Below are 26,573 nucleotides of genomic sequence, written 5' to 3' on the forward strand. Positions count from 1 at the left end.
GTATGAATGTCTTTGATAACCTATTTGGGGAAGATAAAAATGAGAACCACTTGGCTTTGTAGTCTGGGTCTTGGGTAGGGAAAAGGAGTTTCGAGAAGCTAGGAGTCTTCGAGATAAGCGCACCAATGCCAAGGACAGCCCCTCTGATCTTCCTCAGAGAGCTGTAACCGTGCCACATGCTCCTCTGGAGCTGGGGAAGGTGCCCAGAGCATTAGTCCCCAGCTCTGTGAGAGACTGTTAGTGGTGGAAAAGGCGGTGGGTGGGGCCCGCAATACAACTCAGGACATGTCCCGAAGTGAGTGCCTTTGGACATAAGAGTCAAGAGAATTTTGTGGGAGTGGGCTCACCAACACTATGGACTTGTATGAAATAAGGGGGAAATAAACAGTGGTTTCCAAGCTAAGCTACATATCCTGAGACACGAGGTTGGCCACTACCTAGCACACACCTGCAGTGTATTGACAGGAGAGACTTTACTACCAGATAGACAACAGCTCAGAGATCCTGACTCCCCAACCCTCCTACCTGGGTGTACCACTCAGCTGCCCACCACCCACACACCACCTCTTCCATCATTACAGTGGCTGGGCAGAGCTCTCCATTCCAACTGCTATGATGGGTAGGGCAGAGAACAGCATTGAGAACTTTAATGCCACATCATAAATGAAAGCTGGTTTGGGAAATATCCTGGTTCTTTAATCAGCTTAAATACTCTTTCAATACTCCTGTGCAGCACTCTCATGACCATACCACCAAACTCGTTGCAAACAGTGGAGATTCCCCATGTGGAAGCCAGGAAACCACATTCTGAATGAACTTTTGGGAGGTCAAGGATCTGTTGCTCTAAATTGTTTTCTTAGTCACTGATTGACTTTGACTATGCTGTCAGGTACCTCTCCTCTAAAAACCAGCGAACAATGTCAGTCTAGAGACTAAGGTGAGCCTGATCCAGGCCATGCATGGTCTTTGCAATTACTTGCTATGCATTAGCGAGCTGGACAACGGCTATGTCTTCAGGTTGTAGTGCTGGAGGAGAGTCTTGAACAAACAACAGATCGCCAAGAAAACAAATAGGTCTATCTTGGAGAGGGTGAAACCAGGTTTCTCTTTGGAGGCTAGGATTGTGAAGCTCCATTTCACACATGCTTTGGGCACATGGACATGAGCTTACCAGTCCTCGGAGAAGGACACTATGCTCGGAAGGGTAGAGGGGCAGTGCAGGAGGAGAAGAGCCCAGATGAGATGGGGTTGGTGTGTCAGAATTAGTGAGACTGGCTCTGGACAGGGCAGCTTCAGAGCTGCTGGACATAGGGTCGTTATGAATTACACACAACTCAATAGCATTAATAACAACATGCTTGTAAGAGATGAGAAGTAATCATTATGGGATTGGTCAGTTTTTCCCATTCAAGTTAAACTGAGTGGACTTAGCAGGACAGCAGGAATCTCAGCAAGGAAAGGGAAGTAGGGAGTGAAGAAGACATCCTTCAGGCCGGAGACTCCTGTGTAGATCAAGGATCTACAAGAGTAGCAACAGAGCTGGCTTGGGGCTGCCGCCCCACAGAACCAGCAGTGGGAGCCTTCACCCAATCTTGAGCAATAAGGGATGATGCCATTAATTAGAACTATGGAAACTTTGTGACACTGACATAAGCCATGAGGTTGAAAGTCAAAGGCCTATAAACACGGATGAGAAACTGTCTGGACTGAGGAATAATATCCTGCTGTGAACCTGCATTGTAACTGGTTCATTTCCCTAATATCACCATAAATGTGATTATGGTTCTGTGTGGTCATTGCAATGGATTTCAGAGCTAGTACAGCAGTAAATTTGATGCTGGAATCAGAGGTAGGTGCAGGAGTGTAGGAGACCATGTCTGGCCTTAAAGGATTGGTTTTGTACTGTCAATGTGGTTGATGGGCCAAGTTCGCTTTTGTGGAGTTAGCAGGAGTTAGACCGTGTCATCCCTGCACTGTCTACACTCATTTTACAACTTACTTTACTTAAAACAGTTACTCCTATGCAAAGGCTAGGGAGACCCACTGAGACCCAGAGATAGTGAGAAGAGGAAACTAACACTAAAACTCACATTTTCTTAAAGATTGACGTTAGGTGTCATCGTTATTGAGAATGACTCATAGTGACCCTATAAACACATCTGAACCCTGTTCTATCTTATGCCAACCTCACAAGCTCTGACATGCTCAAACCCACTGCTGTAGTTACTGTGTCACTCCACCTGATTGAGGGTCTTCCTCTCTTTCACCATCTCACCTATCCAAGGAAGATGTCGCTCTCCAAGACATAACCACTCTTTGCAATATGTCCTCAGTTTCAGCACGTAAGGTTGTATCATCTGTGTAACAGAGGTTGCTAATGAGTCTTCCTCTAATCCTGATTCCACATTCCTCCTCATAGAGCCCAGACTCCCAGATGGCCTGTTCAACATATAGCCTGCAAAAGGTATCGAGATAGATGCATCCCTGGTGTACACATTTTCTGATTTTGAACCATGTAGCCTTTCCTTACTCTGTTCTGACAACTGCATCTTGGTTCAAGTATAGGTTTTGCATAAGCACAATCAAGAGCTCTGCAATTCCCATTCTTCTCAGAACTAACCATTGTTTGTTGTGATCCACACAGTCAAATGCCTTTGCATAGGCAATTAAATACAGAAAAGACATTCCTCTCGTAGTCTAGTGTCACAGCCTCTTCTAAACCCAGCAGTTCTCGGTTGATGTGCTGTTTTGGTCGTTTTGGGATAATTTTTAGCAGAATCTTGCTTACATGTGATATTAATGATATTGTTTGATCATTTCCATACTCTGTTGGGTCACCTGTTTTTGGAATAGGAACAAATATGGATCTCTTCCAGTCAGTTGGCCAGGTAGTTGCCCTCCACATTTCCTGGCCCAAGCTGTAGAGTGTGTCCAGGACAGCATCTATTTGTTGTAATATGTAACTTGGTATGTCATCAATTCCTGGGCTTTTTTTGTCAATTCCTTCAGAGCAGTTTGAAATTCCTCCTTTATCACCACAGGCTCTTGATCATATGTTATTTCATGAAATTCTATGTCAGCCAATTCTTTCTGCTGCAGAAAGTCAACGAATGACTACATGCAGCCTTCAATACGGATTGAAGCTTAACATCAACAAAGATTCTCACCACTGGGCCAATTGGCAGCATAATGATAGACAGTGAAGAGATTGAGATTGTTAACAGCTTCAGCTTGCTTGCTTCCACAATCAACACTCTTGGTACCAGCAGCCAGGAAATCAAAAGACACTTGGAAATTCTGCTGTCAGGGACCTCTGCAGAACACTGAAGAGCAACAATGTCAGTCTGGAGAATAAGGGTGCACCTGATCCAGGCCATGGTCTTCACAATTACTTGCTATTCATCAGAGAGCTTGACAATGACTAAGGATGACAGGAGAACAGATGCCTTTGAGTTGTTGTGCTGGAGAAGAGTACTGAACATACCATGGACTGCTAAGAGAGAAAACAGGTAGGCAAGTTCTGGTGGCCTAGTGGCAAGAAGCTGCACTGCAATCTCAGAGGTACACAGTTCGAATCCACAAGATGCTCTGCTGGAGAAGGACGAACAATCTCCTCCTATATCAGTCAGATCTGATTTGACGGTATACACACAAAAAATAATGAAATAAAATAAAATTTAAGAGAGCAAACAGGTTATGTCCTGGAGAGGGTAAAACCTGGCTGCTCCTTGAAAGCAGGGATTGTGCAGCTCTGTCTCACATACTTTAAGCATGTTGCCAGGAGGGACCAGTCCTTGAAGGGGGACACATGCTTGGAGGGGCAGAGGGAGGGCATAAAAGAGAGGAAGACCCTGGATGAGATGGACTGACTCAGTGACCGGGGTAATGGAGGGAGGTGTGTCAGAGATAAAGAACTTGGCTCAAATAGAATGGGGTTCAGGGCTGCTGTACACAGGGTTGTTATGAGTCACAAGCAACTCGACGGCACATAACAGCAGCAACATGCCCAAAGTTTGTGAGATGAAACTTTGTCATCCTTGCCTCCAAGAAGCACGCTGACTATACCTTCTCCAAGACATATCTGTTTGTTCTTTTGGAAACCCATGGACTATTCAGTACTCTTCTCCAACAGCACAGTTGAAAGGCATCGATTTTTACCTCTGTTATCCTTATTCACTGTGAAGCTCTCAGCAGTGGAAAAGATGATAGGATGACAATGCTAGAGACAGAGACAACTGAGCAGCTCTCACAAAGAACAGAGTGCTATCTTTTGTACACTCTCCCTGCAACAGTCAAATTGTTTATTTCCCCATGTTTTTATAAGCATTTGTGGAACACTGTCACCCTCTCGGTCTCCTCCAGTGAGCTCACAACAGCTGGACAGAGAGAGAACACATAGGAATGAATCCAGAACGGTCAATCAATCTGTAACCTTCCACCCAAAAACATTTATTAAAATCAACGTCAAGCCTAAAAAAGAATTACCAGAATGCCGGCTTTTTGGAGAGTTCACGAAGAATCAAAAAAAACAAAGAGGAAAAAAAAATTAAAAAGAAATCATAAAACCCTCTCTGCAGACAGGAGGTGAGGAGGCTGGAGAAGATGGGCTGTCCCACCGCCCAGCAGCCTGCTCACCAACTGTAGGGCATTCGTGGGTCTCAGGGAACAGCCCTAAACTCTGAGAAGAGATTATCCTGAGGAGATACAAACTTCAGGAAGCTGGAGAACTTTAAGTTAGGAACAAAGCAATCGTCTGAAAGGAAGACTGAAGAGGTCAGGGGCACGCTCTGAGCTTCTAACTGCCCTTGGATGCCAGGATCTGCTGGATGTAGTTGACCACATTGCTGTGGAGCTGGTTGGCCGTCAAGGCGAAGGTCTCCTTGGCGAGCTCCTGGGCGACCTGGCTGCCGCCCACCATCGCGTGGTAGAGTGGAAGGGTGTACTTCTGTTTGCCCTGCACGAAACACAAGAACAGAATGAGCTGCCTGCTCAGTGTCGGGCCACCCGTCCCCTGGCACGACTGCAATAGCATCATGGTCAGGTGCCAAAAAGGAAACACTGAAGGTATCAGTGCTGCAGAACGGGGCTTCCCCGAGATAATAGTGACAACTCTAGCATCCTCTGAGGGGCCAGAGGGATTACCCAAAGGCAAGAGGTTCGAATCCACCAGCTGCTCTGTGGGAGAAGGATGGGAAATCTCCTCCCATGCAGTTTACAGCCGCTAAAAACCCAATGGAGGGTCAGCGATGAATTGGTTCTGACTCGATGACACACAACAACAACAACTTAAGGGCCAAAGACCCACAAAGAAAGAGCCCAATGTTAATCCCAATCCCTGGCATAGAGGTGTACACCCAACAAACGACGAGGAGGACTGACATAACAGGGCTCCAAACTTTCACAAAGTTGCTGGTGAACCTGATACCAGCAGATAGCAAGGGCTGCACACTATCTAAAGCTAAGGGACGTATAATGTCCAACTGCAGTAAACCTGAATTAGATCTGTAAACTCAATCCATATAGCCTAAGCCAGCAACACCACAAGTTCCCAAAACCCTGAGGTTTTCAGAGGCTGAGGCTTTCAGAGGGCCTCAGTGAGGACGCTGGTCAAAAGCACAGCTTTCTCTCCAGCCCCACTCCCTCACTGCTTTGGAATCTGATGAGTTCACTGCAGCAGTCCCCAGGCCTTTCCCCCGACAGGCAACACTGACAGGGTGAGGTCCAATCCTGCTGGTGTCTGAATTTTTCCCCAAGTCACAGGGCTTGCCCAGGGAGCTGAGACCAATAACTTTTATCCTTCACTAATCTCTCTTGTCTTATGACCTCCTTCCCTCTTGAATAGCACTCTCCTTCCCATCCCCCTAGTGTCCCATGACACTTTTCCGTTTAGGGTTGACCCACTGCCATCACATAGTAACTGCACAGAACAGGGTGTAGCTGCTCATCGTGTTTCCAAGGATTAAATCTCTGTGGAAGCAGACTGCTCACATTTTTCCCAGGGAGCAGCTGGTGTGTTCAAACCACCAACCTTCTGCCTGGCAGCTTAATTCTTTACCCACTCTGCCACCTGGAACCCCATAGTTTAGGGAACCATTTAATCCTCGGGCCTCACCAGCCAACACGCAGCTCCTAGACACACCACAGAATACTGTTCAGCCAGGCATAAAGAAAAACGAAGTTCTGAGTTATGGCCACATCTTGAAGGGAACTTGAAAACAGTATGCTAAGCAAAAGAGACAGTCAAAGAAGGACCTGCTATTGTGCAATTTCTTATTTCATATTTATATGAAATAAGCAAATCTACAGAAACCAAAGGTGGTTTGTTTTACATTAATGGCAATGGGATGATTGGCAAAAGGACAGTGAGACCAGCAGCACAATGTGAACAGAGCAATGGTGTACGTTCTGTTGTGTATATTTTCCTAAAACCTAAAGACAAAAAGCTCTCCAAGCCCACAGGCTTTCCTTCCTCCACAAGCAAGCTCGCTTAATCTCAGGGCCCTCCAGGAAGCCACCCACCCCTGCAACTCCTGAAAAGGTCACACCCTGGGGCTCTGATGAGGTGCTGTCTGGGGAAGTCCTCCTGAGAGGCCCACTCTGTGCCCCAGGGATGAATGCAGATGAGGGTCACCCACCTGGCTCTGCAGGAACTCTTTCACTTTCCAGAAATCCTCCTGGTGGTCATTCTTAAGGACAATTTGACCCCATCGCAGCCTCAGCTCTGCATTGCGGGCATCTGAGATGTTGGGGTATGCCTCTCCAAGTTTTTTCACATTCCCTATGAAAGAGAAAGAAAAGGGCGGTTCGTAACTCTGCCAGTAAAGCCAAAGTGTTAGAGGCCTCACTCCAGGAGCAGGGGAACCCGTTCTCAGGACACTGAGTGTCCACCCTCAGGTCCTCCAAGTGTACTGGGGGCACTGGGGGTCCACTTCAACGAGGTTCCCGATGGCCCTTTCACCATTTGTATTATTCATTTCACGTTCTGAAGTCGCAATTCTCCTGTTCTAACAAACCTTTAGATCTTTTTCTTATTGTCAACCTTCTCAGATTAAAGCACACATCTCCCCCTAAAAAAGCCTGCCCTACTTTATCTTTTGCCACATATTTCCCAGAAGTCAACTCTGCTTTTATTTCTTTTGTAAAAATTACCATTTGGTGATTCTTTTTTTAAAAAAAAAAATTATTAATTCCCATGAAAATTTACAGAGACTTTGGATTTCCATTCATTCATTGTTGTACTTTTCTCCCCTCCCAACCCTCCCCCCAGTACACTACCCTCCTGGAAAAGTAAAAGAAAAATTCTTTCATTGTTTTACAAACCCTCCCCTCTCCAGGTCCACTCCATCACGTAGCCTTCACTGTAAACTCCTGTCATGACAAAAATACCTAATCACATATCCCTATTAAACAGTTTTCTCCCTCATCTGTTTCAATGCAGTGTACATTATTGAACCCATCTTTCTCAGTCTCTCCCCAACCCCGAGGTCAGTGCTGTTTTACTCAGCATAATATCCTCCAGAGTCGCCCATTCTGAATAGTATTTCATGAGTTCCTTGTTTTTCAATGCACTGTAGTATTCCATTGTGTGAATATACCACAACTTCTCCATCCATTCATTTGTTGATGGGCACTTAAGTTGTTTCCAACTCCGATTGTTAACAAAGTGGTGATAAACATGGGTGTGCATCATTTGGTGATTCGTATTGCTGACTGAGCAATGGCAGAGTTTTTAAGAACACAAAGCTTAGGCTGAGTGCATTCAAAGCCCAGACCCACTACTTACACGATGTACTTGTGCCTCTGTTGTTACCTGGGAATTATCATGATACCATCTGCTTCCCCCACCACCCACCTCTTAGGGTGTTGTACGGGGGTGGCTTCCATGTTGCCATGCTGCCGGGGCTCTGCCATCAACTTTTCAAACACGAGCAAGGGCACCCACTGGTGGGCAGGCTTTTAGTAGAGCTTACAAATGAAGTAGAGAAGGGAGCTTTGGTGGCCAAGTGGCAAGAAGCTGCACTGCAGCCCCAGAGGTACGTGGTTTGTATCCACCAGATGCTCTGCTGGAGAAGGAAGGGCAATCTACTCGTGTACCAGTCAGATCCAATTTGACGGTACACACACCAAAAATAATTTTTTTAAAAAAACAAATGAAGACGTGGAAGAAAAAGCCTAGCTATTTCTTTCTGAAAAACCTTAGTGATTACAACAGACCACTGTCAGGCTTGCTTGCTTGGATCACGTCATCAGAAGGAGTCACTATGGAGGAGGACATCATGTTTGGTGAAACGGTCAGTGAAGGTGAGGGAGAAGGAGGCCCTTGATGAGATGGACTGGCATGAAGGGAGAGAGTATGCCAGCGAAGAGGATGACGCAGGGCCATCTTATCCTTTGTCCTGTTGAACCTACGGTCACCAGGAGTCCACTCCCCAGCAGCTGCATATCTATTTCTCTATCTACTAGTTTAGAGCAGTGATAAGGGCTACATGACTTGACAGGTGTGAAGTACTTAGAAGAGTTTCTCAGATAAACTAAGGAGTTAAATGCTTACCTTTACTCTTTCCTTCCCTAAGAACTTACCCTCTAAGCAAACCTCCTTCAACTGCAGGAGACGTCACTGTAGGGAACTCTGGCAGCCCAGTGCTAAGGAGCTGCATGGGAGAAAGACGTACACCCTCCTCCCATGTGATTAACTGGCTCTGAAAAGCAGCTGGAGTGTCAGCCATGAGCGAGATCAGCTCCAACAGCACATAGAACATTATGTACTTCCCAGGTATTGTTGTGTTTTCTTTTACTAATTGAGGCACATTTATGAAAACCCTTCGTTGAGCAAATCTATCTGCTCCATTTTTTTTCTAACAGCACATGCTTACTTTGTCTCTGTGTCACTTGCTGGCGGTTCTTACAACATATTCATGATGCTGCTGCTATATGCTGTCAAGTTAACTCTAACTCATTGAGAACCTAAGAACAACGGTTCCAGACCCTGCCCTACCTTACCTCACATACTCAGACACCCCTGAGTTCCTTGTTACTGTGTCAACCCTCTCTTACGCTGACCTTTCCCAGCATGATGTTCTTCTCCAAGGACTGGCCCCTCCTTACAACATGCTCAAAGTACGTGACGAAAGAGTTTCCCCATCCTAGCCTCCTGGTTTCACTTTCTCCAGGACAAATGCGTTTGTTCTCTTGCCAGTCCATGGGAGGGTCAGTACTCTTCTCCAGCACCACAATACAAAGGCGTAGATTCTTCTGTCATCCTTAGCCACTGTCCAACCTTCAGACGCACAGGCGTGGATCAGGCATGTCTTACTGTTTAAAATCGACATCATTGTTCTTTAGAACTCTGGAGAAGTCTCAGATAGCAGACTTTCCCAATGCAACTGGTCTTTAAATTTCTTGACTGCTAATAAACTGCTAATCCTAACCCTAACCATTCAAGGATGTTGACTGTGGATCCAATTAAGACAAAATTATTGAGCACTTTTCTCCATGTATCATGATGTTCTTACTGGCCCGGTGATGTTTTCTTGATGTTGAAATGGAATCCATTAAAGGCTACAGTCCTTGATCTTATGCAGCAAGCACTTCAAGTCTTCCTCAGTTTTAGTAAGCAAGTCTGTGCCACCTGCATAACACAGGTTGTTGATGAGTTTTCCTCTGATCCTGATGCCACTGTCTTCTTCATACCCTCCAGCTACTCGAATGATTTGCTCTACACACGTATTGAAAGGGTATGGAGAAAGGATATTACCTTAATGCACACCCTGCCTTATTTTAAACAATGCAGTGTCCCCTTGCTCTGTTCAGACACACCTTCTTGGTCTAGGTATAGGTTTTGCATGAAAACAACAAAGTGCTCTGAGATTATCATTTTTAGCCATAATTTTTGTGATCCACATAGTCAAATGTCATTGAACAGTCAATTAGACACAGATAAACATCCTTCTAGCATTCTCTACTTTGGCCCTCAAGTCAGTGCTGAATCACAGAGACCCTCAATTAATTTTTTTAAGGGAGGAAAATGCCCATCATTCTCCCTCATAGCAGCTGGTGGCTTCAAACTTCAGGAGACATGAGGCACAACACACTAGAGAGCTCCTTCTAACAGACTATAATATAGAGTGAATCTAGCATTTATATGCACTTTGTTGTTTTGTTTTTATGTGCCATTGAGTCGTTTGCAACTCATAGCGTCCCTATGTACAAGAGCTCTAAATGCTGTTCTATCCTCTGCCAACCTAGCCATCTCAAACACACTTATTCCCACCACTCCAGCCACAGAATCGATCCATCTCATCGAAGGTCTTCCTCTCCTTTGCCGCCCCTCCACTGTGCCAAACATGATGTCCCTCTCCAAGGACCAGTCCCTCCTTGCAACGTGCCCAAAGTATGTCAGACGAAGCTTCAGAATCCTTAACTCCAAGGAGCATTCTGGCTTCACCTTCTCCAGGACAAACCTGTTTGTTCTCCTAGCAGTCCATGGTATAGTCAACACTATTCTCCAGCACCACAGCTCAAAGGCATCAATTCTCTTTCTATCAACTCTATTCACTGTCCAACTCTCTGATGCATCGCACGTAATTTCAAAGAGTAGAGCCCAGATCAGGCGCACCTTAGTCTCCAGCCTGACGTCGTTGCTCTTCAATACTCTTGAGAGGTCCCTCACAGCTGACTTTCCCAATCCAATTCATCTCTTGATTTCCTGGTTGCTGTTACCAAGAGTGTTGAGTGTGGAACCAAGTAAACTAAAACTGTTAACTATCTCAATCTCTTCACCATCCATACTGATGCTGCCAATTGGTCCAGTGGTGAGAATCTTTGTTTTCTTGATGCTGAGCTTCAGTCCATATAGGAGGCTGCAGTCCTTGACCTTCTGCAGCAAGCGCTTCAGGTCCTCCTCAGTTTCAGCAAGCAGGGTTGTGTCATCTGCATAATGCAGGTTGTTGATGACTCGCGATGCCACATTCCTCTTCGTACAGCCCAGCATCTCGGATGACCTGTTCTGCATACAGATTGAAAAGGTATGGAGACAGAATACATCCCTAACGGACCCCCTTCTTGATTTTGAACCATGTAGTGTCTCCTTGCTCTGTTCTGACGACTGCCTCTTGGTCCAAGTATAGGTTTCGCATTAGCACAATCAAATGTTCTGGGATTCCCAGTCTTCTCAGAGTCAGCCACAGCTTGTTAATATCCACACAGTCAAATGCCTTTGCATAATCAATGAAACACAGATAGACATTCTTCTGGTATTCTCTGCTCTCTGCCAAGACCCATCTAACATTAGCTATAATATCCCTAGTACCACAACCTCTTCTAAATCCAGGAAAACCAAAATAATGCCTTAACTTGCTTTAATGTGTTGTTTGACTTATTGTGGCAATCTGACCAAACCTGAGATTCCCTGCAAAAGCGTATTCTCCTATTGCCACAGGGGTTATTGATGGTCTGGGGCTAACAAGTTGTGCTACCAACCCAAAGGTAGATGGTTTGAATCCATCAGGCTTTATAGCCTTTGAAAACCTGCAAGAGTCCGCTATGGGTTGGTTCTGACTCCATGATGCTGTTGTATACCATCGAGTCAGAAATGACCCACAGCTGTCCCTCCAGCAGGTTTTCAGAGGTAGTTAATCACACAGGAGAAGACTGCTCATCCCTTTTCCGCAGAGCGACTGGTGGCCTTGAACCACATGCCATCAGGATTACAGCACAGCTTCTTGCCACTAGGCCACCAGAGCTCTCTGACTCCACAGCAATGCCTTTTTTACTCTACTGCCATACTCCTTGCAGAAGTGCTGTGTTCACCTACCAGCCCCCTGATGGCATCTGGCAGTTGCCCAAGGCAACCCTCACAACATTTCTGAGTCTCTCTCTCTGGCCCAATACAAACAGTTCTTCCTGTGTCATCTACAACTCGTAGCAACCCTACGAACAGATCTGAACCCTGCCCTGTCCTGAGCCATCCTCATCATCGCGGATGTACTGGAGCCCTTTGTCACTGTGTCAATTCACCTCTTGAGGATTCAGGGTATATCCTCCTCCGCTGACCCTCCCCCTCCACACATCATGTCCTTCTCCAAGGACTGGCTCCACATAACATGCCTCAATTCACGAAGCTGAAACAAATAGCCGGGGTTTACTCACCAGGAGGGAGAGGGGACTTCTGGAGGATCTTATCTAGGAAGTAGACCAGCTGGTAGGTCTTCCAGGCAGAAATAACCACGGCGTCAATGGCCTTCATGTCTGGTTCCTCAGTCACCCAGAGCTGGGCCAGCTCCTCGGCGGGCTTCATGAGTGAGTCCCCAGGAGAGAGATCAGGGAGGTAGGGGGGCCAGCCAGGAGTATTCAGCCATCGGTCAAACTCGAAACCTGGTTAGTAGTAGAAGACGACACAGGGCAGGAGAAGTAGTAGAAGACGTCTGTGGCAGGAGCAGAGGACAGCAACTTGCCTGAACAACTCAGATACCTTGATATTCCTTCTGCTCTCTCCATCCCACTCTTTCTCCACTTTAACACTACTTGTTTCAGCGAGCTCCCAAGAAGACTGGACTTGCTCTACAGTAGAGGGGAAAAGGGGCTTATGGGGCTTGTTAGGTTGTTGTTGTTTTGTTGTGTTTTGGGGGGTTGTTTGGTTTTTTTGCTTATTTGGGGGTTTTTTGTTCCAAATGAACATTGTATTTTTAGAACCAAGTTGACAGATGGTTTCCTAGCCTTACTGGGCTCCTAGCTCAGCTCCGTTATTAACTAGCCGGGAGACCACGGGCAGGTGACTAACTGTACCTCTCTGGGCCACTATCTGTAAATGAGGAGGGCCTGATCTTTCTTGGCTATCATGAGGATTATGCTGCCTTGTCACAACAAGCATTCCTATGACAATCATGTCATTCACTTGTGACACGCAGGCTTCGGCCCGAGTGTAAGTGCTGCTTCAAGTCAGACCAAGCACAGCTGCCAGGGGGTAGCTGACTTCATCACCACAATCCCAGAGTGACTCAGGGCAGGAAACACCATGCGGGGCACGTCTAAGGGACGGGCTCAGCCATGACAAGCTGATCTCCACTCTCAGGAGGCAGGGCCTCCCAGTCCCTGTCAGCACGGCCACTGGGGTGGACTTGAGGCACGGTTGGGATTTCCTGACCCTCAGCCAGGCCGCTGCCCTGCGAGCTTCAGCATGGCATCAGCAGCTCCTCTCTGGGCAGAGACTAAAGATCTGATGATGTGTGTTCAGGTGCAAAAAAAAAAAAAATAAGGGACAGAAAATAGAAAGGAATGGGGAAAACTGAGGCAGAGAAGAGTCACTGGAAACCATTTTTATGACATCATGCCTGGGCTCCTGTGGTGTGCTCTCAAAAACACCACTTTCTAGATGATTTGGGTGCAGTATTTTCCTTCTCTACCTTGTTGTTGTTTTTGTTTATGTCCCGGCAAGTCAGAACTGACTCACACCTGACCCTCCAGCGGGTTTTCAGAGGCTGTTAAATCTCATGGGAGGAAATGATGTTCTTTCTCCCATCTCCATCGTTTTCCCATGGAGCAACTGCTGGATTCAAATTCTGCTGGCAGGGGAGCGCCTCACCGCTCAGCCACTGGGGCTCCCGACCCCACCTTAGTCTTTTTGAATGTAAACTGGGTATGACTCCTTGCTGCATCCTGGAAGTGTCCTGCGAACTGTGGGTGAGTTCTGCTGCTTACCTGGAAGGCAGTCCACTTTGTTTTCCTTCAGCTCAGGGAAATAGTCCAAGTAGAATTCCAGAAAGTCGTCAGCTAAGATACTTTGGAATTTAAACTCATCAACATAGGCCTGGGAGAAGGGAGGTGCTTGTCAGAGCCACCCTGGACCCCTCGGGGAGTGGACCGCCTCTATTTTATAGGCCCTCCTCCGACCCCTCACTTCATGTGCCCCCTGCCTCTACCCTGGCACACTAGCCCAGCTGCTTTATCTGTTTCATTTCCTTTGCCCCTCATTTGACAGGTTGACTATACCTTGAGAAAATTGTCAAACCGATCCTGATCGCCCACCAAGTGGGCCAGGTAGGAGACGAAACAGAAGCCTTTCTCATAGGGGGTTTCGTTGTACGTGTCATCTGGGTCAACACCTGGAGGAGGAGAAAGCGAACAAGAGTTGAGCGTTTGTAGCCAAGTCTCAGAGGTGAGGGTGCCATCTGTCACCCCACTGATTGCCAGGATGTGGCCAAACCTTTCCTGTCCTTCTCCAGGGCCAGACTCAGAGACCCTCCATAGAGATCAGAATTCTGCTTCTTCAGAAATGGCAAGGCCAAAAATGCATCCAGACCGATCCATTTCCACCTCTCCCAAGGTACTTCAAAGACGATCTTATAGTCATCAGCTACGCACTCAGTAAGAGTACAGAGGAGCTGGTATGTTTCCTTATTCCTGGGATCCCCTCAGCTCAGGCGGGGCTCCATTAGTTCTCCAGCCTGAGCAAAGGGTGCCTTGTCTGATCCAATCACTGACCATTTCCTATCTGACCGCCCCACCCCAGAACAACAACATGCTATTTCCGTGACTGGTCTAGACTAAAACAAACTAACTGCCAGTCTGCAAAAAGTTCAACTTCACAACCGAGGAACACTAGCTTTAATTGCATTCATTCAATCCAAAGTAGGTGAGAAAATTAAAAAAAGCTCTGAATGTGGAGATGGAGGCTCTGAAGCCGAGTTCTGGCTGTGCGCTTGTGTTATGACCTTGGACAAGCCAATTAAATTGTCCTCAGTCACATTAGGCTAACAATTGTTCTAACAAGTAACAGGTCTGACTTGATTATAAAAAAAAAAGTATGCCTTATAAATTATATGGACCTGTTGAATATAAAGCCAAGGTGAGGATTCAGAACTGCACAGAACTCCTATACTGCTGAAACAGCCAGACCCCAACCTGCTGAGAGGCTGAAAAGAGCTCACAACCAAAGAAGGTAGTGTGCACTGGTCAACAGGAAGCCTAAGCAGCTCGGGGCTCTCTGCCTCTCCATCTGGAGATGAGACAGATGCTGGGCAGACTACCTGGCTCAATCTTCACTCGGAGCTTGTTGAGGGGGTGATCCTCGCCCGTGATGTCCATGTGCTGCCGAAGCAGTGCCCTTCCGGTAGCAGCCTCCAAGCAAGTATAAGCAGCCCCTGAAGCAAATACAAGTTGTGAGTCCCTGGACTCAGTCGCAGACATCACACAGACATGTGCCCTCTGGTGGTTAGAGAACAATGGCTATCTGAGGTTCACCTTCAGGTATAAACATCTCCTCCTTGGGTTTCCAAGGCTCTGAAGTGTGGTGTATCATCCTTCTGTAGAGACGCCGGTAGATCTGAACCACCAGGAACGTGCAGCCTTTTGGTCAGCAGCAGGACACGTTATGACGGTGGCCCCATGGGTCTCCAACTGCGCTCCTAGCAACCTGTGGCTGCAAAGGACTGGTGTGTGCAGACCCTCAGTCAGCGCCACGAATGACGGGGGGAGGAAGAGTTTACACCTGGTCCTCTGGCACTTAACTTTGCTTTGTCAATGTAGTTTCATTCATAGAGGAGATAATTTGATTGTTTATGAACATCTAACTGTCTGCTGCTTTAAGAAATGAAAAAGTGGCACAGAATGTGTCCAACACTCCCTAAAGCTCCTTCTGGTCCTAGTAATAAGGAAGATGACTTGGTTTTTCAATCAATCAGGGTTACAACTTACTATATGGCCTAACTCTGAGCTTAACTAACTCTGGTCTTAACCTCTTTCAGCCTCAGTTTCTTCATCTGCTCAATGGGATAATAATATTTTGCTCCATAAGATTCTTGTGCTTAATTCAAAACCTTTTCAGAAGTAGACTCCTGCTGTAGGCACTTTGGATGAAAATGTAAATTTGTATATATACAATCTGGGAGGCAATGCAACTGCACATACTAAAAAAATCTTCAAAATGTTCAGACACTGAAATTATTTTGCTAGCAAGTGATTATTGAACTGAAAAAAGGTGAGACACATATTAAGCTCTTTTTGTAAGAATGTTCATCAAAATTTTTCAACAAAAAACTGGCAACAGCTTATGGAACTGGAGACTGAGCTCTGGTGCCCAGAGGTAAGAAGTTACATTGTCAACCCTAAGGCACATGGTTTGAATCCACCAGCTGCTACTACAAGGTAGAAAGATGGGCAATCCCTTCCCATGTGATCTAAAGCCTTAGAAAATTCGCTGGAAGGTCAGCTACATGTCAGTTCCAACTTGACAGAATAAAGCAACAAGTGGAGGTTGGTCTGAGAATGATATTTAAAAAATCCTATTACGCAGTAAGTCTTTAAAGAAAAATTTAGTAACTTGGAAAAATGTTCAACTTTATTAAGTGAACAGAAACCTGGTTGTAAATCCAGGTATGGTCTGATCATTCAGAGACAAAGGATATACACAAGTGGCCCCACTTTTCAAAAAGTTTACTTCTGTTACTTTTTCAAAAGAACCCTATTACTACTTGTTTCCACCAACCGAAAGAAACGCACAGTGCTCTTTAATTCTACAAAAAGAGGCAAAAAGGGAAGCTTCAGTGTTTGTTTTCCAGGGAGCAGTGAGCCGCTGAAGAGGCAGCGTGCACCCTCAGTAATGTCCCTGAGCTCCTTCCCCAGAATGTACACTCGGCTTCCAGCTGTCATAGCTCTAAACTCTGTGACATTCTGCTAATTTAAAAAAAAATTCATTTATTTAAGTAGTTTCATTTACACTATATTTTGTTCATGTATATTGTGGAGGTCTTGCCCCCTTTTGATCATCTTAGTAACATGCCTCCTACCCTAAGATCTCCCTTTTAGAAATAGCCAGTTTCTGATTTGCCCATCTCTATCAAACCAGTACTCAGAGAAAAAGCATGTTCCTTTTGCCAAAGAATCCTCTGTTCAACTTGACATTATCTTTTTTGAGATTTTATGTGTAATTTGGTAATTTCTGTGGCTTGAGCATGCTCAAAATGTTTTCCACACAAATGAATAGATATAGATTCTTTACTTTACACTGTTTCAGCTTACAGAAGGTTTCACAGGAATGCTATCTTTTGAATACCAGGGAAACCTATTCTCTGTTCTCTGAATTACTGGTCGATTTTTTTTCCTTGCGTTTTTTTCATATATGACAAATACATATTAAACAAATGTCCTATCTATAAAATAAATGGGACAATTAACAGCCATATTGGTCTAGAAATGTTAAACTTAATTATTTCTTCCATTTGTACAGGGATAATGCACTGTATTAAATACGTACAGTCTTATCTACATGGGTTTAATTACAGAAACTAATATTCTCTAAATAAGAAAGATTAAATAAATGGGACTCTGAGTAAAGTGAAGCAGATACCTTAACTCTCCATAACCTTAGTTAAGTTGCTCAGCTCATTTCTTATCCATTTTGAGTTGTAGCTTTCTCATATACACAATAGAAATAACAGTATCTGTTTTATAGGATTACTGTGAAATTGTTGAAACACATACTTTTTTATTAAAGTGCCTAGCAGAAATCTGGTATTCAACAGGAATACCAGAAGGACGTTTTGATTCATTTTTAAACTTAACCAGTGCTCTGAGTGTATGACCCTGAATAACTCCCTGCCCCCCTTATGCTTACTTTGAGAGAACAGAGCATCAGGTGGCTGCAGAAGGTGAGGGTGGGAGGTTGGAGGGAGTGTGGGGAGCGTAAAGGGAGTACAGGAGGCAAAGAGGGACTACAGGGAGTTTGGGTTCACCCATGAGTTCATTCATTCAAGGTACTATTTGGGATCCTCTCCTCACCATTAAACTCTGGTTGCACAGTGTGTTGACTGAAAAATATTACATCAGATCCCAGAGATCTACAGCTCTGGAAATCCTACCAGGCAATGCTACCCTGTCCATCCTGTGCGGTCATTTAGGAGTCAAATGATTCAATGACAGTGACTTTGAGGTTCTTCACCATTACCTGATTGTACTGAATATGCAACAAAGTGAGAATTATGTACCTAAAATAGCTCTGGTCTAGATTTAGCCTTCCACCTGAGGCGACATGACCTCAGACAGTTCTACTACCTCTGCCCTTCATACTCATCTCTGCCCCCAGCTCTCCAAGCAACACTGCAGGGGCTGCAGAGCAGGAGGGGGTGCACCGAGAGAGGAGAGACTCACCGAAGAGGATGGTGGAGATCCTCCTCTGGGCATACATGGTGAAGCCTTCATTGAGCCAGAATTCGCCCCAGTTGGCGTTGGTAACCAGGTTCCCAAACCAGCTGTGGGAGATCTCATGGATGATGACATCAGCCAGAGAGCGGTCCCCTGCTAGCAGGCACGGGGTGACAAAGGTCAGACAAGGGTTTTCCATGCCTCCAAACGGAAAGGAGGGCGGCATAAAGAGCACGTCATACCTGTGGGGAAGACAAGAGGTCACAGACAGGCCCCAGCTCCCCCGCCTCACCTCCTGAGCCGTGACTTCCCCCGCCTCCAGGCTCGGAGAGATGCAGCCACTCAGTCCCAGGGGCCATGTGGTCCTTCTCCCAAGACGCTTCCCCAACAGCCTGCGACTTCCTTCTCCAGGTGAGGTCTGCTTACTCACAGGCCACTCTTCAAGAAGGGTGTGAGCAGATGAGCGGCTCTATGTCATTTAGCTCATGGCAGGTCAATTTGAGGGCACACAGGCTGAAAAGGACCCTCATCTCTAAAGAGACTACAGTCCAAAAAAAGGCACAGAACCCAAAGGCAAGCAGTTCGAATGCACCAGATACTCTGCTGGAGAAGGAGGGGCAATGTCCTCCTGTACCAGTCGGATCGGATTCGACGATACACACACACAAAATAATAAAAAATTTAAAATGGCATGGGAAAACATGGAGTATGAGCTGAATGTCCAGCACAAGGAAAGACAGGTCCGCAAAGTTCCTCCAAGATGTGTTTTTTTTGTGTCTCAAACTGTGAAGCACATTTTTAACATCTCAGAAGCCGCCCCCATCCCAGAGACACTCCCTCATCAACAGCACAAGAGGCTGGTGCATCCCTTCTTCCTAGTTCTGCTTCTGTCACTTCTGGGATAAGGTAGATGTTGCTCTAGGAGACAGGAAAAGGAGAGGCCACACTGGAAGAGAGAGACAAGCTCAACAAAAGCCACTGAAGCCAAAGTGATGCCATACCTTCCCCACACGTAGGGTCCAAAAAGCTTCTCTCCTGTGGCCAAAAACTCTTCTATCACCCCATTGTACTCCTTCTTGGCGGCGTCAATCAGGCAGGGCTCAGCCCACACACGGCTCCTGCATGACAGGGAGAGTAGAACGGTACTGAGAGACCAGAGGGGCCTGACTCTGAAGACACGACGATGGAGAGAAAACTGGCCTTTCTCACACTTGAGCCAAAGGAATGTGGCAATTCAGCCAGCCACCAAGTCAGGAGAGGCTCGATCGGGAAAAGCTGCTCAGATCTATGAAGCTGGTCACCGTGCTCGAGAAACAAGGGCCCAAGAGACCAGAACAGCGGTGGCCACGGGGCCCAAACCCAGGGGGTTTGCTGGTTACTACCCACAGCGAGGCAGCCTTGCAAAACTGGTAACCACGCTCAGTTTCCAAGCAGTAAAGATTAAATAAGACAGAATATAAAGGCCTATCATACAGTGGTTTATATATTGTTGTTGTTGTTGTTACGTGCCGTCGAGTCATTTGCGACTCATAGCGACCCTATATGTAACAGCCCTAAAACCTGCTCTATCCTGTGCCAATCTCATTGCCTCTGACACACCCATCCCGATTATCCCAGTCACTGAATCAATCCACCTCATAGAGGGTCTTCCCCTCCTGCGCTGTCCCTCCACTCCACCCAGCATGATGTCCCTCTCCAAAGACCTGTCTCTCCTTACAACATGTCCAAAGTATGTCAGACGAAGCCCCAGAATCCTTGCCTCCAAGGAGCAGCCTGGTTTAACCCTCTCTAGGATGAATCTGTTTGTTTTCTTGGCAGTCCATGGTACACTCACTACCCAGCACCACAGCTCAAAGGCATCAATTCTCCTTCTATCCCCCCTAGTCATTGTCCAATTCTCTGATGCATAACAAGTGATTGCAAAAACCATGGCCTGTTTCAGCGCACCTTAGTCTCCAGAGAGACACCATTGCTCTTGAGTACTTTAGAGAGGTTCCTAACCACAGAAAGTCACTGCTTCTTACTCCTGGTTGGTTTGCTGTTGTTGTTTTTTTGGAGATGCTATTATTGTTGTTGTTATGTGCTGCTGATTGTCCTTGTATTTTGGAGGTGTTTTTTAAAAGTAACAGAATAAAGATAGATTTATTAGAAGATTACATCCTCAAAGGGACAGACCTCCCTCCTTGAAAGGGAATATGGAGGAGAGGCCTCTTGTCCCTGTTTTAGGAGAAATCTAGGAAGGATTCTCCAAACAGAATCTTGGGAATTAAAAAGAACCTTAAGAGGCAATGTGAATAGAGAACTGTTACCTTTCTTACTTTAGTCTTTAGAAAAAGCATGCTGAGCTACTTACTTTTAAACAGTCTAACAAAACAAAAATAGACACATAAATAAAAATCAGACCAAACGAACGAGTACATATGAGAGCTAGATACATGATTCTTCCAATTTACTAAATATTTAGAGTTTTCTTTTTCATGTACATTAGGTAAAATTTGCAGAGCAAATGGCTTTTTCCGTTCAAGTTTATACATGGCATTAGTTACAACCTTGAATGCAACAGTGCTCTGGGGGCTTCCCAATTCCATTATCCTTCTTTCCTGCCCCTTCCTGCCTTCCCAGCTTTGGGTTTTGGGCCAATGTTACCCATTTGGCCTTGTGTAGATGAATGCTCTGCTTGGGATTTACCTCAACAATAGAGGAGAAACAGAGGTGAAAAGAAAACAAAAATCAAAATAAAAACCCCACAAGATCCATCTGCTAGGGGGAGGTGATACACCCAAGGCCAGTCACAAGGGCCTTAGTGGTTAAGTTACAGAGCTGGGTCCTCAGGAAGATGGGAGCCTTTTATACAAATAAGTAAAATTGACAGGTATGGCTGAGAGATTTCCTCTAGCTGCTGTACTCTTGTTAAATACAGAAAAAAAAACCCACCCAAAGCAAAACAACCTGGGTGAGCAAGGAGGTACACACCTCCTAGAACTAATGAGGGAAGATCAAAGACCAGCATTTGCCCTGGAAGAATGATTAGAAAGCAGCAAAGGACTTAGAAAAATGGGAAACAGCAAGAAAGTGCGAAAACTGCTATGAGATTGTGGGGACTATAATCACTGTCAAAAAGGCATGATATGCACCAATGGCTGAATGGAAAACAAACTTGGTTCTGTAAACTTTCACCTAAATCACAGTGAAAAGTGACAACAAGTGAGCTCCCCCCAAGAACAGCATTTTAGTAGAGTAGACCAGGCAGGGCAAGGACTGCAGTCTGGGGCAGCTGTGAGTCGGTTCAGTCTTCGCAGCACATAATAACATCAACAAAAGACTTCATGTGGACCAGGCGGAAAAGAGTTCCCCATCGAAGACCACGAAGGAACAGGCAGTAAGTTCCAAAAGCAGGACACAGTTCTGTCATGGAAGCCAGAGAAGGGCAGATAAAAAAGGACCAAACACTAAGGACTGAAAAGTATCAATATAATTTATCCATTTTAAGACCAATGGCCTCTAGGATTCTAGGCCTTTCTAGGGCATAAGAGAAGGGTAACTAGATTCCAATACAGGGAAGCAGTCATGGGGTACGGGAATCTGAGCACACGTGTGCTATTCTTCTAAGAGACCTGGATAAGAAGGGAAGGAGGACTGAGCCGTAAGTAGATATATGCAAAGCGATTGTTTCTTTGCTTTGTTGTAGGTCTATCAGAGCAGCTGGGGCATTGGGCATACAGGTGTGTGGGAGACACTGAGACTGGCTCAGGATAGGGCCGGGTTCAGAGCTGTTGTCCCAGACGACATGAGGGCACATTAACAACAGAGCTACCAGAGACTAGAGCTTGTTTATAGGTGTCGTCATGCGCCTTCAAGTTGGAAATGACTCACAGCTGACCCTCCAGTTGGTTTCAAGAGGCTGTAAACTGCACAGGAGGAGACTGCCCATCTTTCTCCTCCGGAGCTGCTGGTGGATTCGAACCTCCTGCCTCTGAGTTGGCAGTGCAACTCCTAACCACTAGGCCACACTTTTAGGTAAAAAGAATCAACTGAGCGGAAGGCGGGGGTGGGGAGGTGTCACCTCATTATATACAAGATATGTAATATACAATGTACATAAAGTTTCCTAAAATACAATGTACTTGAAAAAAATCTTTTTAAAAAAGACATTTACAACAAGGCCCCCCGGCTCAGATGAAGAGATCTGGCTTGAGTCCAGTCAGAAAAATGGAAATATGAGGGCAGATAAAGATAACTTTGGAGGATGGGGAGGTGATATAGTTACACCTGATAAAGAAATACGTTCAATAAAACAGAACAAGATCATCAACTCAGTGACGGGCAGGAAGTTTGAAAAGGGAGGATAAGGAGTTATATAGGGAAATCTAAAGGTTTAGTTTCTTTTCCTTGAAAATTCACATAAATGTCTACTCAACTTTTAATTCCAACTTTTTGTTAAGGAACCAAAAATGTGCTGTGGAAGGAGTTAAACTCAGATAGAGGTATACTTCATGCTTTTGCATTGAGTTTATTGTGCTTAACACATACTTATAAGCTGAAGGTTTGTAGCAATCCTGGCTCAAGAAAGTCTAACAGCTCCATGTTTCCAACAGCATGTGCTTGCTCCAAGTCTGTGCTATATTTTTTTTTAATCCTCACCATATCAATATTTCAAATATTTTTATAATACTAGAGTGGACCTCTCTCCTAGATGTCACCAAGAAAATGTCCCCAGTGTACTCTGCAAAATAGAAGTTTATGCATTTCGACACAACAGAGAGAGATCAGAGAAAATAGTTTGCAAAGGGAGGCAGGGCACTGTTAGCCCATGATGCCTTGAACACCAGGGTCCTTTTAACGGCTCTACAGGTAAGGAAAGGACATCATGTTAATTCATTGTTGTTGTTATGTACCATCAAGTCACTTGTGACTCACAGTGACCCTATGTACAATAGCCCTGAAACCTACTCTATGCTGTGCCAACTTTCTCAGCCTCAGTTGCCATGTCTGCTAGTCTAAGTGTGCTCTATTATACAGAGGGTTTTCGTAGGCCTGTTTTCATAGTGTGCTGGGTTTTAAAAGTTAACATATCTGAAGGGAAACACTCTCAAGTGTATTCCTGAAAAGGGATGGAGGTGTCACTTGGATTGGCCGAATGGAGCTGCTGTTGTCGGGTGCCATCAAGTTGAGTGTTAACTCATAGTGACCCTCTGAGCGACAGATGTGAAGCCCGTCCTTTCCTGAGCCATCCTCAACATCTCTAACATACTTGAGGCCACTGCAGCAGTCAGTGTCAACATCAGGTTGAGAGTCTTCTTTTTTTTCCTCGCTCACCCTTCACCTTTCCAAGCATGATGTCCCTCTCCAAGGAATAGCTTCTCCTAACAATATGTCCAAAAGTAAGTGAGGTGAAGCTGTGCCATCTTTGCAGGACATGTTTGTTCTTCTGACACTCCAGAACTCTTCTCCAACTTCACAACTCAATAGCATCAATTCTTCTGTCATCCTACACATTGGGCAGATGCAGGGGAAGTGACTGAAACCACCACAATCTGAATGAGGCGCACCTTAATCCTCACACTGACATTGTTGTTCCCCAGTAATTTGGAGGTCCCAGACTGCAGACCTTTCACTGCAATGTATTTCATGATCTCCTGACTGCTGGTACCAAGGCTGTGAATTGTGGATCCGAGTAAGATGAATTCATTGACAGTTTCAATCTTTTTCTCCATCTATCATGATGTTGCCTATAGGCCATGTTGTTGTTGTTATGTGCCGTCGAGTCATTTGCGACTCATAGCGACCCTATGTACAACAGCCCTAAACTCTGCTCTGTCCTGTGCCAATCTCATTGCCTCTGATACACCCATCCCGATTACCCCAGCCACTGAATCAATCCACCTCATAGAGGGTATTTCCCTCCTGCACTGTCCCTCTACTCTACCCAGCATGATGTCCCTCTCTAAAGACCTGTCTCTCCTTACAACATGTCCAAAGTATGTCAGACGAAGCCCCAGAATCCTTGCCTCCAAGGAGCAGCCTGGTTTAACCCTCTCTACGATGAATCTGTTTGTTTTCTTGGCAGTCCATGGTACATTCAATACTCTTCTCCAGCACCACAGCTCAAAGGCATCAATTCTCCTTCTATCCCCTAGTCATTGTCCAATTCTCTGATGCATAACAAGTGATTGCAAAAACCATGGCCTGTATCAGGCGCACCTTAGTCTCCAGAGAGACACCACTGCTCTTGAGTATTTTAGAGAGGTCCCTAACGGCAGACTTTCCCATGGCAATGCGCCTTTTAATTTCCTGGCTACTGGTGCCAAGAGTGTTTACTGTGGAGCCAAGCAAACTGAAGCTGTGAACAATCTCAGTCTCTTCACCATCCATCCTGACGCTACCAATTGGTCCAGTGGTGAGAATTTTTGTCTTCTTGACATTGAGCCTCAGTCCATACTGAAGGCTGCAGTCCTTGACCCTCTGCAGTAAGTGCATGAGGTCCTCCTCAGTGAGCAGGGTTGTGTCATCCGCATAATGCAGATTGTTGATAGATCGTCCACCAATCCTAACGCCACACTTCTCCTCATAGAGCCCAGCCTCTTGGATAATCTGTTCTGCATACAGGTTGAAAAGGTAGGGAGACAGGACACATCCCTGGCATACACCCTGCCCAATTTTGAACCATGCAGTGTTGCCCTGCTCTGTTCTGACGACTGCCTCTTGGTCCAAGTATAGGTTTCGCATTAGCACAATTAAATGTTCTGGGATTCCCATTCTTCTGAGTCAGCCACAGTTTGTTATGATCCATGCAGTCAAATGCCCTAGTGGTGAGAATTTTTGTTTTCTTGATGTTAAGATGTAATCCATATTGAAGACTGTAGTCTCTGATCTTGACCAAGTACTTCAGCCAGGCTGGGACCAAGGTCAAAGGGACAACAAATGATTCAAGGAACATCAACATGTCAACAAAGGGAGTGAACAGCCTCAATTACCATGGAGTGCCCCTCCCTTCCCTCCCTAGAAAACCACCCACCTGGCTAAACCACAATGGAATGAATGACCCTCCCTTTCCTCCCCAAAGACCCTTACTATAAAACCTGCCCTAATCTTCTTTAGGGTGTGGTATTTCCCTGGTCTGTCCCTCAGCCTGTTTCTCTCTCTGAGAACAAGGAATCTTACCCAGGAGATCCCTTAATAAAGCTTCTTTAGATTCCCTTCTTTCTCTGGTCCCTTCCTTGAGTCCTTGGCCTTACTAAGTCCAGTGTGAAGACCTAACAACTTCAATTTTACCTCACTTTCAGCAAGCAAGGTTGAATCACCCGCATAATGCAGCTTGTTGATGAGTCTCCCTCTGACCCTGAGACCACATTCTCCTTTACAGAGTCTAGCTTCTTGAGTGATCTGCTCGGCTTACAGACTGAATAGGTACAGAGCAAGGATACAACCGTCATACACACCTTTCTTGGTCTTAAACCATGCTGTGTTCCCTTGCTCTATTCTGGTAACCACTGCTCAATCTAAGGTTTCACACCAGCACAATTTTTCCCATTCCCAAGAAAGGTCATCCACTACAGAATGCAGAAATTACCAAACAATATCATTAATATTACTTGCAAACAAAATACTGCTGAAGATCATCCAAAAATGGCTAGAACAGTACACTGACAGAGAACTACCAGTTCAGGCTGGCTTTAGAAAAGGCTGTGGCATCAGGGATCTATCATTGCCAAAGTCAGATGGATCTTGGCAGAAAGCAGAGACTATCAGAAGAATGTATGCTTTATCGATGATGCAAAAGCATCTGACTGGCCCCCGCCGCGGGTCCCAGCAGCACGGCCGGCGGGCAGAGAGGCAGTGACAGAGCAACCCAGCTTCAAGAAGGCTCTGTGCCCACAGGCACCTGGCACAAGCCCTCGCTGCTGCCAACATGCCCAAGAGGAAGGTCAGCTCGGCCGAGGGTGCAGTGAAGGAGGAGCCCAAGAGATCAGCGAGGCTGTCAGCTAAGCCGCCTGCAAAAGTGGAAACGAAGCCCAAAAAGGTAGCAGGAAAGGAGAAGTCTTCTGACAAAAAAGTGCAAACAAAAGGAATAAGGGGAGCAAAGGGAAAACAGGCTGAAGTGGCTAACCAAGAAACTAAACAAGATTTAGCTGCAGAAAATGGAGAAACTAAAAACGAAGAGAGTCCAGCCTCTGATGAAGCAGAAGAAAAAGAAACCAACTCTGATTAATATTTGTCTACCATGTCTTATCAGGGGTCCCTGTATCTCCTTTCTTGTACAATCCAGAGGAATATTTTTATCAACTATTTCGTAAATGCAAGTTTTTTAGTAGCTCTAGAAACATTTTTAAGAAGAAGGAAATCAGGGGAGCTCTGGTGGCCTAGTGGCAAGGAGCTGCAACTACAATCCCAGAGGCACACGGTTTGAATCCACCAGATGCTCTGCCGGGAAAGGAGGG

The 26,573-nt window shown here is 45.6% G+C and overlaps 1 protein-coding gene across 1 annotated transcript in view; it reads right to left on the bottom strand.

The window, feature by feature from the left end:
• Positions 1 to 4,670: 4,670 nt before the first annotated feature.
• Positions 4,671 to 26,573, bottom strand: part of RNPEP (arginyl aminopeptidase (aminopeptidase B)) — a 37,943-nt gene continuing 16,040 nt past the window's right edge. Inside the window, exons 4-11 of the mRNA XM_006890539.1 lie at positions 19,137 to 19,253; positions 18,142 to 18,377; positions 15,024 to 15,137; positions 13,987 to 14,099; positions 13,696 to 13,804; positions 12,148 to 12,372; positions 6,636 to 6,778; positions 4,671 to 4,954 (exon numbers count right to left, since the gene is read on the bottom strand). Of these exons, the coding sequence (XP_006890601.1) occupies positions 4,796 to 4,954; positions 6,636 to 6,778; positions 12,148 to 12,372; positions 13,696 to 13,804; positions 13,987 to 14,099; positions 15,024 to 15,137; positions 18,142 to 18,377; positions 19,137 to 19,253 (1,216 nt within the window). The 3' untranslated portion in view covers positions 4,671 to 4,795. The remainder of the gene's footprint in view (positions 4,955 to 6,635; positions 6,779 to 12,147; positions 12,373 to 13,695; positions 13,805 to 13,986; positions 14,100 to 15,023; positions 15,138 to 18,141; positions 18,378 to 19,136; positions 19,254 to 26,573) is intronic.

This window comes from Elephantulus edwardii, unplaced genomic scaffold (genome assembly GCF_000299155.1).
Source record: "Elephantulus edwardii isolate Elephantulus edwardi_28Jun2011 unplaced genomic scaffold, EleEdw1.0 scaffold00090, whole genome shotgun sequence".
NCBI classification, from domain to species: Eukaryota; Metazoa; Chordata; class Mammalia; order Macroscelidea; family Macroscelididae; genus Elephantulus; species Elephantulus edwardii.